At 39.3% G+C, this 16,279-nt stretch overlaps 1 protein-coding gene across 1 annotated transcript; it reads right to left on the bottom strand.

The window, feature by feature from the left end:
- Positions 1-292: 292 nt before the first annotated feature.
- On the bottom strand, positions 293-7,755 carry LOC139440942 (general transcription factor II-I repeat domain-containing protein 2-like). Its single transcript, XM_071221590.1, has 7 exons — positions 7,698-7,755; positions 5,668-5,747; positions 5,192-5,311; positions 4,802-4,895; positions 4,381-4,484; positions 4,201-4,265; positions 293-2,111 (listed from the first exon to the last, which is right to left on the bottom strand). Exons 1-7 carry the CDS (start codon positions 7,753-7,755, stop codon positions 293-295), a joined length of 2,340 nt encoding a protein of 779 aa, XP_071077691.1.
- Between the last annotated feature and the right edge of the window lie 8,524 nt (positions 7,756-16,279).

Below are 16,279 nucleotides of genomic sequence, written 5' to 3'. Positions count from 1 at the left end.
GCCCTAACTGGAATAAGAAGAGTTGTCTTGGGCCACACATTAAATACACAAACACTAATGAGAACTGATGAGAAAAAAATTTTAGAAAACGTCTGAATAATATTCATGGTGTCTGCTACCACAGATAAGCAAAAAATTCTTCATATAATAACCCTAATTATGCAGCAGACCTTTCGGTAATCTTTCAAAATCGTCAAACAGGTCCCCAGTTTGTAATCACTAATATAGAGAATGAATGTATCTAAGTAACAAATGTTACTATTTTTTGATTACAGAAGAGGGTAACATGAAATTAGTGGGATGTTTGACATTGTATTTGAGAAACTAGTGCATCAATATCTGGTTTGATAGAAGTAGTTGCTATTTTCAGTGAATTCTCAAGGTACTTATCAGATATTTTGGTTCTAATTTTACTCTTAATGTGCTTCATTCTTGAAAATAGTTGCTTGCAAATGTAGGTGCTGCCAAATAGTGATGACATAAATAAAGCATGATTGTGAAGCAAGGGATATTTGACTCTGGGAAGATGGGACCTATAAAAGTCCAGTAAAGAGACACGATCAAATTTTTCTTTAAGTTGAATGTCAGACTGCAGCTCTACGCATTCCATTTGAAAATTGGCAGGTAACATATTTATGTCAACTGAAAATGGAGTTGCAAATATAGCAAAATATTGATTATTTTCATGGAAATCTTGAAATCTGTTTTCAAATTCTTGTATCAGATCAAAAATCAAGGCTGCGTATTTTTCGCTGTTCACAGGACTGTGTTTAGCCAATGTGTCAAAATGCATAAAATTGTTTGCCTTAATTTGAGCTTGCCATAATTTCAGTTTCATTTGGAATGCTATTATGGTTTGAAACATGGTATTGATAAGCTGGTTTTCACCTTGAAGACGCATATTTAACTCATTTAAATGAGTGGTTAAATCCACTAAAAACGCTAAATCTGTTAGCCAGTTTTCATCATCAAGTTCAGGTACAAACTTGTTTTTTGATACCATAAACGACTTGATAACATATCGCAAATCATAAAATCTTTTCAACATTTGGTTTCGACTTAGCCATCTTACTCCCGAAAAATAAATCATGTCACCATAGTCAGCATCAATACTTTTAAGGAATTCCTGGAACTGGCGATGATTCAATCCCTTGGCTCTTATGAAATTCACAGTCTTGATGATGATTTGCATGACATTATCCATTTTTAAAGCTTTTGCGCATAAACTTTCTTGATGTATTATGCAATGATACTTCATCAAACGTGAATTTTGGGTGGCAATTGTATCGTCCTCTATTAATTTTACAAGTCCCTCTGTTTTACCTACCATTGCTGGGACACCATCAGTAACTATACCAGATATGTTGACAATAGACAAAGAAAATTGCTTTAACATATTTTTTACTGCTTCGTATAAATCTCTTGATTTAGTTGTGTCTTTTAAAGGCACTAAAGCAGCCAATTCTTCAGTAACATTATATTCAACATCAATACCTCTAATAAAAATGGCAAGATAAGCCATATCTGTAACATCAGTGCTATCGACCATTGCCAAAGCATAAAATTTAAAATTAGCAGCTTTACTCTCCAAACTTCTTTCAATAGATTTTCCAATTTCTTCAATGTGCCTAGCTATGGTCTGGTGAGACAAACTAATTTTAGAAATATCCCTCTTTTTTTCAGGGCAAATTATACCTGCCACACTTTCTATACATTGTTTAATAAACTCACCATCAGTAAATGGTTTTGATTTTCTTGCTATTAAATATGCTATCACAAAACTGGCTTTTACAATGGAATCTGCCCGAGTTGTAACTTTTTGAAAAAATGTTTGTTGAGAAGACAGACATTTTTTCAGTTCCGCTATTTTGTCCTTACGACACAATCCTTCATATGCATTGAATTTAGCAGCATGTTTCTGCATATAATGCCTTTTCAAATTATAGTCTTCAACAACTTGCACAAATTCCCTACAAATTAAACAGAGTGCCTTACTATTTGCCTCAACAAAAAAGTAGTCATCTGTCCATTTTTCATTGAACAATTTTCCTTCATCTGTAATTTTCCTTTTGGGAGGTTCTTTTTTCTTTTGAGACACTGTAGAAGCCATGCTGGAATTAAAAAAAATTATAGATAAGAAACTTCACTCTTATGAAAATTGACAGGAAAATAAAATGCAAGGTTTGTGCCCTTCCACAACCCTCTCGGCTACTGATACAGGGTGAGGCAGAGGGACGATTGTAAAGCATGGTGGGCAATTTGTGATGCACTGCCAAGGTGTGGAAGTAGCTTTAATAATCAAATGAGAACGCTTACCTGACTTCTAAGTAACATTAAATGCCTAACTTTGCAAGCACATGTAACATCTGATGGTGTCAATTCTACTACCTGCACTTGGAAGGTAACATGCTGGAAGCTGCACACTGCTGTAAAACCGAAGCCAGGCATGTGTACAGATAGTGTATATATACTTATTTCAGGTGACATTGCAAAAAAAATCTCATGTTTTAAGTCAATTTATGGCTTTGTGATGGGCTACATGTACCCTGTGGGTTGCACACCCCTGACTAAATGGTCTTCAGCTTTTCTTGCTTACATCACTAGCAGTCAACTAGTCCCACAATGTACCTACCCATCCTCAAAACAGAACCCACTACCTTCTCTTTTATTTTGTGTATTCCAAGTCTTCTAGGACTATGGCTTACAATTTCCACATAATTGAAGTAACAAACCTTGAGATATTTCTTTATAATTTCATTGCTACCAGATCAGTGGAATTTTTTTTTCCCTAAGACTTGTTATCCTCAAGGCATCCATTAGCTGTCCCTCCCCATGCATAATATCTGCCTATCCTTTCTCCTTACATAAAAGCTGATTTGAATCGTAATAACATCTATACTTTTCATTCTCTGTAACTTACAGATACCTTAGAGAAGACACTACTGTCTTGTTCTCACATTATTATTATCTTACATTGTGATTATATCAAAACTCACCCCCCATTTTAAAGACAGGAAATCTTCCAAAGCCCAAGCAGAATCAAGATACTAATCAGGCCCTACTTTCTAAAGCCTTCCTGGAAAGGATTGCCGCCAAAATCTCAAGTGACTTTTGTGCTATTGGACATTCGCTTATAAACATATATACAAAAAGCTAACTTGAAATCACTGTAAACTAAATAAACTCAAGCCAAATTAAACATCACATACCATCCAGATTTCTCATTTCTGTTCTACACCCATTTTCTATTCTCTTCTTGGTGTATTATTTTAATTCTTACTAATGACAAATATTTTAAAAGTAGTAATAATCAAATACCCATTATATTGGGTCTCTAAGTTTGATGTGAATTTTTTAAAGATTAAACTTTTTCATCCTTTTCCTATTTTCTTCATGTATTGTCATGATCAAAGGGCTTTTTAAAAACAAATACCTGCTTGGCCAGTTAACTAAAAACCTAACTTCCACAGGTAAGCATTAATGGGTTCTCCCAGAATTTTCCTTAGATTCTGTTTAAATGTTTTCAATAAATATATATGGATCAATCTGGGAACTCAGCAACAAAGTGGATGGACAATTAAAAATTCAACATATCAAAAGTTACTGATACAGCTGCACATAGGAAAGACCAGTTATGAGTAGCATTTTATTCCATAGTGTGCACGTAGCTAGCACAGCCTGACTTAGGTTAAAAAACATACTGAATCTTGTTTCCAACCAAATTTAAATTCTCCATGAAAATCCTATACTTCCTTAAAATTTTCTCAGTAAGGACCAGACCCATGGGATAAAATCTTTTTTGGGGGAAGGGGGTAAAGGGGAGATCCATAAGTAACTTACAAAATGTATGTAGCTAGAGCTACTCAGATTCTCTTTCTACCTAATCCATTTATTTTAAACTGTTCAGCATAAAATACGCCAGACTTATTACTGTACCATAACGTGTCCATTACAATCTTCCTCGGGAAAAATGTACCTGGTCAAACACATTTGAGAAATCCTTCCGAATATCTTCAATGCATTTCAGTACTTTAATGGCTCGCTCTTCCAGTAATATCCTTTTTTAACTAAGCTCATTTAACCCAAACTGACAACCACTGACAATCATCCTTTATTGCTCAATTCCACAGAAACATTTTGGTAAATAATTTCATAAAACTTAGCTTTTCATCCATGTCAACTTTCTAAGTGCACACTTACTTTTCATCGTTGTTGCTGTCTTTGTCATCTTCTTCATCTTCCTTAGCAGCAAGTTTTACTTTTTTCTTTAGAAAGAAAACCGGAACAGAAACAAACAAACAAAAAATGGTGAGCAAGTGTTGATCCTAATCACCAAACTAAAGGCCAGAATAAGGTATCCGTAATCAATTACATCTATACCTGTGGAACCTTGTTACCACTCTCAGGGGCAGAACGCTTCTCAGACACGCGTAGGAGTTTCACATCCTCCTCCTCCTCTTCTGACTCTGCATCTTCCTCCACTGCTAAAATTAAATTCTGTATTAGCTACTACTAAAACTATCAAGAAGCAAGTACTCAGAAGAAAGGGTACTAATGTACAGTAGTACTTAAAAACAGATTCTACTTAAAAAAAGGAAAAAATACAGCACACAGCAGAAACTTTTTAAAAAGAAATTTAGGGGCCTAATACTCATTACTAGGTTTTAAATGCAAAATACCAGGTTTGTTTAGTTACAAATACTAAATTCCCATTTAAATGTAGTGTAAAGATAGTAGTCCAGTGGGGACAAAGTAATTGCATAAAAGTCAACAAACAGTGTAACAAGTAAAAATAACATACCTACTACGTGCTGTCCACTAATATGCACAGGCCCTGAACCACACTTCAAACGTAAGACAAAAGGTGGTGTTACTTCAAAGCCCCCAAGGGAAACCTAAAAAGGTTAAGTTAAATGTCTGGTATAAAACCTGCTCGCAAATGTTAGTGTTAACACGATGATAGGCAAATCCATAAACCAAATAAACCAATGAACCCTGTTTTCCACCCTACACACAAGCAACCACTGTGTTTAAGTGCTTATCATTCAACCCCACAGCAACAAATTAATGCAGCTGTGACTACAAGCCCCGAACCAAATTCCCCTTTCTCCCTGGCGTGACCCAAATGAAACCTACCCTAACGCAACAGAATTAGACCTTGACATACAATTCAAGGTGTAAGTGCCCTTACCGTTGGCTGTACAGACATTTTCAAAGTTGCCAGTGTTATTTTAACTGAATTGCCTTCATAATCCATTGCCTCTGCTTCAACAATGTGCAATTCATCCTTTGCATCAGCCCCTAAACTGACCTGTGAATAGAAAAACAGTACCTCAATTTCTGCTATTTTACAATTCCCTGAAAGTTCTGATGTTAAAAAAAAATTACAAACTTTTCAAACAAAAAAGACTTACCACTTCCCTGAATGACTTAAGGCAACTGAAGTATATAAATATGAAAAATTGAACAGCAGTACCACCTGATGTTTACATGATTACCAAAGGAGTGCTAAAGATGTCAAGTTTTGTATCACAGGTATACAGAACTTCAGGTATATACGACACTCAGTTATAAAAATACAAATGTAAAAATTAAGTATTAAGCTATATAAATAGCAACTAAGGCTGAAACAAAGATCTACTAGTTTATTTTGAAAAGTTTAAGTACCATTTGTAAATACAATTGGTGCTCATATTCATCATTATCCACCTTGAAGTGATAATCTTTGTCAGCTTGGAGTTCACAACCTGTAAATGAAAAAAAGAAAAGCAACTGTAACAGGGAGAACACATAACACTGAAACTTCAGTGTGGGTAACCAAAAAGGTGACATTTGAGCTAATTTTTCACTATTCTACCAAAAGACCTCTTTCTAGATTTCTTGAACACAAATGAATATAAATAATCAAGTAACAGGCTATACAGGCCTTAAATTCCACTTTCCCATTGTACTATTTTATTCTTAACTACACCACTATTACCATTCTCAGGTATAAACAGGCTCAAAGATTTAGTAAATGAACCAGAACAAGTATCCGAAACCAAACCTCATGTATGTTGATAAACTCCCATTATTTAAAAAAGCTGAATTATCTACCTTAACTCCCAAGAAAAGTTTAGAAATGAGAATAGTTACACAAACAGCTTTTATTTACAACAGAAAAACTACAAATGTAAAAGAAACTTGTTAGTGGTCAACATTTCATTTTCAAAGTTAACAGTAATGATGCACATTAAATTATGTTCAGAAATTATGTCTAAGGCAAGAATAGACATCTCCTAAGGAATATTTCCAATAGAAAGGGTTAAGAAAAATATCCTGACATAAAGTGATCAGAATCCCCAGCTATTCAAAATGGCTAGGAATAAAAGCCTTAAAATACAGTGTATGTTACCTAGTCCATTAATAAATAAGTTGTTTTAAATACAATACCACCAATAAAATTGTAATTAATTTAAATGATTCCATTTAATTATAATCTAATAACTACTGGCATATAGATGCTTAAATGTTATCACTCAATGAACAAACCTGAGCACGGTATATAAAGAAACAAAATAAATTTGGGGCAGAATTTGCAGTTGCTTAAAAGTCTAACAAAGAAATGGGTTCAATAATTAATTTTATTGAAAACCAAATCGGGTCTCTCATAGCAGGTACTGTGTGTCCTGGGGTCCCGAAACCCTGGGGTATAGTACTGCAACAGTACCAGGTCTTACTGACCCAAATTGAACCTTAACACATTTCTAATCTTTAAGAATAAAAAATTGTTTCCTGGATGCCTCACGTAATTCCCCTCTCCCCCCCCAAAAAAAACGTCGTTATGTTTATAATGCACCACTCTGGAAACAAAGAGTTGTGCTTTAGATCGGATCTTTATTTACCTACAAGTGAAACCTTCGTTAAGTCACTTTAGTTCTCAGAACATCACGATCGCCATCTGCCTAGCGGGCTACTTCCACCTCCCTCAGCGATACCGAAAAAGGGCTCCATAAATGAGGGCTGCCTTCAGACATGTTAAGTCCGGAACAAAGATGTTCACAAGCCTGTTGGCACCGGCCTTTTCACCTAACGTTTCCTGCCCAACAGCCCAGGCTCAGGGAGACAAGAAACCAGCTAGCCCCCCACACCCTTTCCTCCCCCCACCACTAGACGACCACGTGCTCCCAGCACTCGAGGCTGCCTTTCACCGGCGGGCCAGGCCGCGCCCTCCCCTCCCCGTAACCCGCCGAAGCACCGAGGCTGCCTGGCCCTAGGACTCCTAGGCCTGGAAGGCAACGCCAAGCTCTACATATTCCGTCCTCCGGAAACAAGGCCCGTGACTCACACAACCCGAGGCCCAGCACCAAAGACCCTGGCGGAGAACCACACAACAGCCTACGAACTCACACCCCCCTGGGGGGGAAATGCCCAGAATTCCACCGTGTGGTCCAGGCGCCGAGTCCTCAGCCAGTTGGTTCCAAGTTACCCCAGAACCTAGGCCCCTGACCACTCCCACCCCCTTCTTCCGGCCCCCCTCCCCCAGACTGCCTTTGTCTACCTGTGCCAGCCTCCCCCTCCCCCGTTCTCCATTTCTTAGGCTGCAGGGCCCCACAAGCCAGGCTTCAGCCGGTTCCCGCTCCCCTCAGCCTCAAACCCACCCATCCTCAAAGCCACCAGGCCCTGCCCACAACTCCCTCCAACCCCCGACCGGTTACCGAAAAGATAGTTCTGGTGCCTCAGAGGGCTCATGACCACGTCCACCGACCCTTCCATGGTGTGGGAACACGCAATTAAGCAGGAAGGAAGCCGAACCGAGGTAAACAACTTCCGTCCCTCAGAACACACGCGCACACGACGGAATAGCACGAGGGAGAGAGCGCGCACCTTCTCTCGGCACGCTTATATAGCATCCGAAGATCTCGTGAGATCTCCCAAAGTTCTGTTGCAGTGCGCATGCTCAGGAAGCCCCCCTTCCCTCAGAGCGACCCTCCTGCGCAAGCGCTCTTCAAACCCACTCCTTCCGTCCACCTCCTCCAGCAGCTCCTCCGCCACCTCCTCTGGCAGCTCCTCCGCCAGCGTCAGCTCCTCCGCCAGCTCCTCCCCGCACTTCGAGGGCTCCCTTGGGACCAAGGCCCCACCCCTTGGCTGCCTCCACTGGTGGACGTGCTTGCTGTCCCCTGGCAGCTCGCGCCCCCACCCCTCTCAAGTTTTACACATCCTGCTCAGGTGCGGGGCGTGGTGCTTACAGCCTGTGTAGCCCACCCTGCAAAATGGCGATGGCAGCCCTCAGTTTGTATGAGAATGCGGGGCGGGCCAGTCGTAAGACAGAGAGCACTCAGTTCACCTTTCTCCCTCCCCGCATGCCTCACAGGCCTCCATACAGGCTTAACCACTTCCGCATTTTGACTTGCTTGAAGGCCTGGGCTCTACGGTGTATTGTTTTTGCAAAGTTAAAGCTTCAGGCACCAGAGACACAGTGGCCCCCAGATTATTCTTTGTTGGGGAGAAAGGATGTAGCTGCTGGCCTGACTCACTCAACTCTGTTTTTATAGCCCTGTTCTTTCTGAGGAAACATGTCTAAAGTGAAATCCCTCATCTTTATGTCATTTTGGGGGGCCAAAAGGGGACCGAGTCAGTCTCTTTATGAGCAGCGCAGGAACCAGGCCTGGGTGACTAAAAAGGCTGTATATCCACAATAAGTGTGTCTATCCCCACTTTGCAGACAAGGAACCCGGTGGAGAGGAGTAAGGTGCCCAAACGGATGACGTGATGACAGTTTTCTAGCTCCGAAACATATGCAGACTAATCAACATCTTGGTACATATATCCTCAGGGACATCTAAAAGTATTGCAGAGAACTGGACTTGAATAGTCAAAGGGCAGGAGTTTACTTACAAATATATGTACACATAAATGCGTCTTATCATTGTTTATGTGAATAGGGTCATATTTTATATATCACCGTCTTAGTCTGTTTTGGTGGCTATTACAAAATACCACATCTTAGCAACAACAGAAACTTATTTCTCACAGCTTTGGGGGTTGGGAGTCGGAGATCAGAGTGCTGGCATGGTCAGGTGCGGGCTGTCTTCCAGGGTGCAGACTTGCTTGTATAGTCAGGTGGTGGAAGGGAATCTCTGTGGGGTCTCTTTTATATGAGCACTAATCCCATTCGTGAGGACTCCATGCTCTTGGCCTCGTTACTTCTCAAAGGCCGCATCTACTTGTACCGTCACCTTTGGCGGGTAGGATCTCAGTATAGGCATTTGGGGGGAGGGACACAAACATTCAGACCATAGCAGTTGTTCTGGAACTTCTCTTCCTAATTGCATGTTGTTTAGATATCTTCCCATAATATTACGTAGATGTCCACTGCATTCTTTTTAGGAGTTGTGTCACAGTCCATAAAATAAATACATATACTAATTTTTTGAAGTCTAGGTTTTACTTATTTCTTCATTTGTTAATACATTTTGTGATAGAAATTTTCAAGCATGTACAAAAATAGAAAGAATGTTATGATGAACAGCCCTGTTCCAATCACCCGGCTTCAACAATTATGAACAAATAAGGCCTTTCAGAGAAGGTAGCATTTGAATTGACTCCTGAAGCATCGATGGAGGGGAACCGTGTTCTAAACAAAGGAAAGGATATGAGCAAATAAAATGAAGCAAAATGCAGGGCATGCAGGGGACTAGCAAGTCATTGTTTTGCCTGAAGTTACACCAAATTAGAGTTTAAAAAACTGCAAAAATAAAACTAGAACTATAACATGGAAGACCCTTAGATGCCAGAGTAAAGATTTCTATAGTTGAATAGCCATTGAAGATCTTTGAGAGGAAGTGTCATTAAGATTAACCTGTCATCGGACAGTAACAAGGAACAAGGTGAAAATAATGCTCTTTCTATCCCAAAGCACAAAGTAAACCAATACATAGCTCTGCCTTGAATAAAAGACTACCAATACATTTGGATATACTTAATGTCTTATAGAGAACCTCCTCTTTCAGGTAAATTATTTGATTGCCAAGATGCTTTCTCATATATGATGTTGTTTTATGTCAACCTTGCTGAAATTCACCATCTAGTGTCTCTAAACAAGAGGCAAGCTGGCAAGCAGCTTCTCAGTTCCATTCACTTTCACAAATGTTTGAGCCAATTCCTTACAAGGGTGTCATTGAATCTCTTTAAGCAAAACAAAGGGAAGGATTGACAGGGAATGCCACCATTTCCTTTTCATTTGAAACATGTTTGAGAATGTTTTCAGTTGCAGATGTTACAGGATGTTAATTGGCATTTTAATCATTTTCTCACGCTCTGGTTTCAGCCTTGAAATCAGATGACAAAGTGCACTATTCATACATAACTTACTGGGAGGTAGCTAAATCAGTCCTGTGGACTAGAATCCATCACCCAGGCTAGAGAAAAGCAACCAAGAGAGTCAACCAAGAGAGAAGAGAGTTCCTTGAAAGGTGTTGTTGGCCTAGAAGTGAAGGCTATTCCCTACCCTTACCTCCACTAGCCTCAGTGCTACCATGCACTGGTGCAAAGGGTGGAGAGAGAGTTCTGGAAAGCTTGATCTGTGTCCCCAGGAGTTTAGGTGGGTCCACAGACTGCTTGCTGCCTGACTCTTGCCTGAAAAAATTTGTGATGGCAAAGCAAAGAGAGCTGTAGTGGGCTTGGCCTGCCCTTCCAGAATTTGGCACATCCAGAAGCAACCTGGTACAAAAGTCTTACAAGGCCTTACAAGAGAATTTTGTGTGCTGGAGTGAGGCAGCTCAAGCCTCCAAAGACTAATTTTTTTTTTCCAGATTTAAATAAGTTGCAGAAATAGAACAAAGAACTTTTGTATATCTTTTATCCAGATCATTAAATATTGACATCTTATATAACCACAATACAGTGATAAAGGCCAGGAAATTAACACTGATACAATATGATTATCTAATCAATAGGCCTTATTCAAATCTCATCAGCTGTCCAACTAATATCCCTTATCCTTACATTTAGCTGTCAAGTGTCCTTTGCCTCCTTTAATCTGGAGCAGTTTCTCAGTCCTTTGTCTCTCATGACCTTGACAATTGTGGAGATAACTGACTGGTTATCTTGTAGAACAGCCTTCATTTGGGGGTTTGGCTGAGGTATCCTCATGATTAAATTCAACTTATGTGCTTTTGTTAACAATACCAAAGAAGTGATGCTGTGTCCTTCTCCATATCCTTCTTCATATCAGGAGGGACACGATGTTTGTCCCATTTCTGATGATGTTCATGTCTATCACTTCCTTAGGGTGATGTCTACCAGGTTTCTTCATCTTTGAGACTAAATCAATGCTCCATTCCTCATGGTAATTTACCCACTCACTGTAGCTTCCACTTATGACTCTTACCTAGAAAGTTATTGCCATAAGTATTCACCAAATATGTTTGTTCTATTTTCATTTACTAGTTGGAATTCTACTCTAAAGAAGAGCTTGTCCTTCTTGTCTCTGTAATTATTTATTTGTATCAGTACGAATTCATGGTTCTTATTTTATTCTCTAAGTTGTAATCCAATACTCTATTAAATTTCTTGCTCAAATTTTCTTGCTCAGAATAACTATTGAAGCCCCTTCAAATGGTCTCCTTTGCCCTTTAGACTTATTTCATCATTTTTGTGTGTGTATAGTTCCTATTTTCTGTTTCACATGCATCTGGTACTGTCCTTGCCCTAGCCTTGGGATCAGCCACTTCAATATTTGTGCTCAATTTTTTCCCTTGGCCTTAGAGTATATAGTCAAAAATACTCTTTTCCAAAGTTGCTTAAATTAATTCCTTTCTGCTGTCACTCCCAGTATGGTTATGTTGTTCATTCGTAACATGGAGTCGGTATCTATTTTAATCTCTGTATTAGTTTACAAGGGTTTCTGTAACAAAGTACTACTGCATACTTGGACTGGGTAACTCCAACACCAGAAATTCATCATTTCACAGGTCTGGAGGCTGGAAGTCTGAGATCAAGTGTTGGATCCTTGGCTTTTAGAAGCATCACTCTGATCTTTCCCTTCATCTTCATGTGGCATTCTCCCTGTGTGCATGTCTATGTCCAAGTTTATGTTGGGTTAGGGGCCCACCTACTCTAATATGATCTTATTTTAAGTTAACTAATTCCATCTGCAGCTATCCTGTTCCCAAATAAGTCACATTCTGAAGTCCTGAGGGCTAAGACTTCGACATATGAATTTTTAAAGGGCACAATATAACCCATTAATAATTTGCATTTTGCAGATGTAAAAGTAATATTAAACAGGCTATAAGTAACTTCTCTAAAACTGATAGCTAGTAAAAGGGGGAGACAGACCTCTGCTTGCTTCTTAAGCCCATGCATTTACAACTTTGTTATTAAGTTTCCAACAGATGATCATTACCCCACAAACTATCTTTTCTTTTTCATTTAGGAAGCAGGACCACTTAACTCAACACACACTTATATGTTCCACCCACTGCGTCTCCCCCACTCTCCTTCTACATTCCCAGTTCATTTGCCCAAAGAAGGTATTGAAAAAGTCTTCTTTGAATTAACAAAAGTACTTTCCCACTATGTCACTTGGGCACTATCAGACTTAAAGATTTGGGTTGCTTTTATTTATATATTTTGTTGAACTATATTGCATTGAAAGAAACACCATGCAAAGACTGTGCAGTATAAAATTGGAGGCTAGATCTAGGGATTATCCTAAATTGCCATTTTCCTCTCTCCTCTTCTATTACCGATATTTTAAATTTATCCTTTCATCATGTACGTTCTTGCATCTTCCACTTTTGGAGAGGAGAGTGCAGTTCAATGAGAGAAAATATAATGACCACTATAGGTGGGTGTGAAAACTAAGTGACAGATGTCATACTATAAGTTTCAACATGTGCCTAAACTGCTTCCTTTGGGATGGACAAATTTTGCTGCAGTTGAGGATCAAGCTAGTTAGAAAAAAGGATTTTCCTTCCATTGACTTTCACAATAAATTGTGCCATTTTTTATTGCATTTACATGACTATCTTCTTACAGTGAGTTCTTTGAAGGTAAAAAACTATTTTATTTAGGATGCTCCCCTAACCCATAGATGCAAGAAGGTTGGAAGGAGGGAAGGGGCAAGAAGTACTAATGCCTCTACATTAAAATTATACCAAAGCTCTTAGTGCTATTTGAATCCTCTATTTTTTGAGTCTGATAATTTTTTCCGTTTTTTTTCAGGTCTACCATATGATAATAATTAGAAGATTCAATAATAACATTCACAATCCAACCCTCTTTTAAAAATATTGCCTCTTTAAAACCGTATCTTCTGCGCTTGCCATGTTACTCAGTTGGTTAGAGCATCGTCCCAATTTGCCAAGGTTGTGGATTTGATCCCAGGTCAGGACACATACAACAACCAATGAGTGCATAAATAAGCGAAACAACAAATCTCTTTCTCTCAAATTAATCAATATATAAAACTAAAAATAAATTTAATGTATCTTCTTTTAGGGAGGGTGGTTTAAGTAGAATGAATGAGCAAGGAGAATAATAGTATACTTAGAAAGTTCTTACTCTCAAATTTTTTATTAGGGATTATTCAAGTAGGTAATAAGAATCAGGTCATTAAAGTTTGGGAGCCACAATAAATCAATATGTATAATGAGGGTGGAAAATATTACAGATCAGCTTATTCAAAGCTATTTTAACCTAGTAGTATAGGCTTGTCCTAGGAGCAGGTCCTGAGACCATTAGGAAGTGCTCCAAGAAAAAGCAGGCAGTGGTGTGGGGAAGTGGGAGGAGAATGGTTTGAAGCCCAATGACTGACATCCAGTGAAGTCCTTGGAGGTAACTTTGGCTCAGTTCCCCAGGAACTCTCTAGATGCTGTGGACAAGACTTACACCATCCTGACTCCAGAGACCAGGGGCCCTGAATAGTTATGCCTACATGCCCTTCAGGTTAAGGGCTGAGAGCCTGTGTCAGGGTGGACGGGAGGTTGGGAGTTTAAATACCAAGCACTTTGGTCTTTGGTGCCCACAGTCAGTGGTGCCAGCAGCCTGGGTGCAGCCCTTTGACAAACAGCTGCAGGTGCTGGCTTTTGGAAAGCAAAGTTGCTGGTGAGCTGGTGTGCCCCCCAGTGGTAGCAGATACCTAGAGGATATGGGAAAAACACTGGCAACTTGTACTTCTCATATGTCATGGCTTAGATGCAAAGCAGGGATTCTCCAGCAGGGTACACTGTCACAGTTTCTGACCAAAGGGACGTATAAGAAAAAAGACACAGAGGGAGCTGCAGGCCCTGCTTCTGTAGTTGATTCTGAGGTGTCCACAAAAAATGTCCAGCCTACAGAAAACTTTTATAAGAGTTTATTTGAGCCAAGATTTTGAAGACATGCCCAGAAGCAAGATCTCAAGGGATAGAGAAAAATGCCATGGAGAAGGCAATTTTGCAGCTTATTTTATGCACTTAGAATCAAAGGAGAGAATGTAAGGAAGGTACATGAAATCCATTGGTGGTAAAGCGGCAGGAGAAAGCCAAGTGGAGAAATCTCTAGGATTGGATAAAAAGCAAAATGGAGTAACACATGTTTCTTTTATATTGGTGGATCCAGGATAGTTAATAATGAACATTTATAGTGTGTATGCAGGGAACAAGGTAACCATGAGGAGTTCTGTAGTCTCACACTGCAGTGCTTTCAAAGGGTCCAGCAAAGAAAATTACTTGAACAATTCAAAGGTATGTTATCCTAGATGCATAAGAATAATGGACAGAGCTCACTTAAGGTAAAGATTGACTTTTTCTCAGGAAGCTATAGGCCTGGGATGTGACTACCCACATGACTTGCCCAGTTAGGAATTTATAATCAGACCACCCTGTGTAGTCACTGTAGCAATGTGTCCATTTGAAATTTAGACAAAGAAAATTGGTATCATGAGACACAAGCCATAGTTCTGCTGCTTCTGCTAGCAAGCAAGGTCATAGAGGCATGTGGAGTTTCTGTGGCATTCGTAGTAGAAAACCCAGGGTCCAATTCCAGCTTCATGGGGTTGAGAGACATCCATTTTGATAGTATGAATCCTGACAAAGGCACTGTGAGCCTAGAGCCTGCAGTTGCGATGACAGTTTTCTAGTTCCCAGCTCCTTGGGCGAGCCACTTCTGTAACATGGTTCTGTAATTCATTCCTGGGAGGTCAATCAGCTCTTCCAAATTTTCTAATGATTACCTAATCACTGGTAAGGACTCTTCTGCTTCCAGCTGGAGTGGATTCTGTTATGTGCAATGGAATCTTGACCCATACAATTGGTCATACCCAGAGTCCCCAAGAGTTCTAGGAAACAGGGCCTTTCATAGCCCATTGAGTGGAATATAATTGATGCATTGATCATGACATCTCTTGTGTCTTTAGAATTTTTTAAAAAGATTTATTTATTTTTAGAGAGAGGGGAAGGGACGGAGAAAGGGAGAGAAACATCAATCAGTTGCGTCTTGCAAGCACCCAGCTGGGGAGCTGGCCTGCAACCCAGGCATGTGTCCTGACTGGGAATATTTCAGTTTGCAGGATGGTGACCAGCCCACTGAGCCATATCGGTCAGGGCTATCTATAGAATTCTTACCTTCCGATTCTGTTATTCACTGCTAGAGCTGTATCCCAAGGAAATAATCAGAGATGCACACAAAGGTTTGTAATACATATAGACAATGACAATATTTGACAATAGTTAAAAATAATGTTTTAAACCATAGTAAATGACACGGAAAATATTCATGATGTCAGGCTTAATGAAAAAGGCCATCAACATACATACACATGTCAGCATTGTGAGTTAATGACATGATGCTTTCGATTTGTTTCAAGAGACCCTTGGTTTAAAGCTTTAAAAGCATATAATTCTGAAAATAGATGTCAAGTTTCTATTAGTCCAGAGGGAAGTTTTTTTATGGCCTAGAAACTCAGTTTTCATACATTTTTCCAGATATCTTTTTTCTCTACATTGATCTGGTCCTCAATTGGAAAAAAATGAAGGAATAATAATAATAATATGAATCTTCTATAGCTATGACAACCCTTTATAACACTGTATTAGAGACACTCCAGTAGAAAATGGCAGAGATAGATGGACTCTTATTGTTCAAATGTGAAACCGAAGGCCAGAAAGAAGGGACTTATATGAGGCTTTTTATATAATTAGTATCAGTGAAAAGACCAGAACACTGGTCCGCAGTACAGAGTACTTTGAAAGTTTTGTCTCCTTTCAATACCGAATTTTAGAGCTCATACTATCTTAAAAAATGAAATATGAAC

The sequence above is a fragment of the Desmodus rotundus genome, chromosome 5 (assembly GCF_022682495.2).
Source record: "Desmodus rotundus isolate HL8 chromosome 5, HLdesRot8A.1, whole genome shotgun sequence".
In the NCBI taxonomy this organism is placed as follows: domain Eukaryota; kingdom Metazoa; phylum Chordata; class Mammalia; order Chiroptera; family Phyllostomidae; genus Desmodus; species Desmodus rotundus.
The sequence above is the reverse complement of the archived record's forward strand: the minus strand, read 5'-3'. Positions and strand labels throughout refer to the sequence as shown.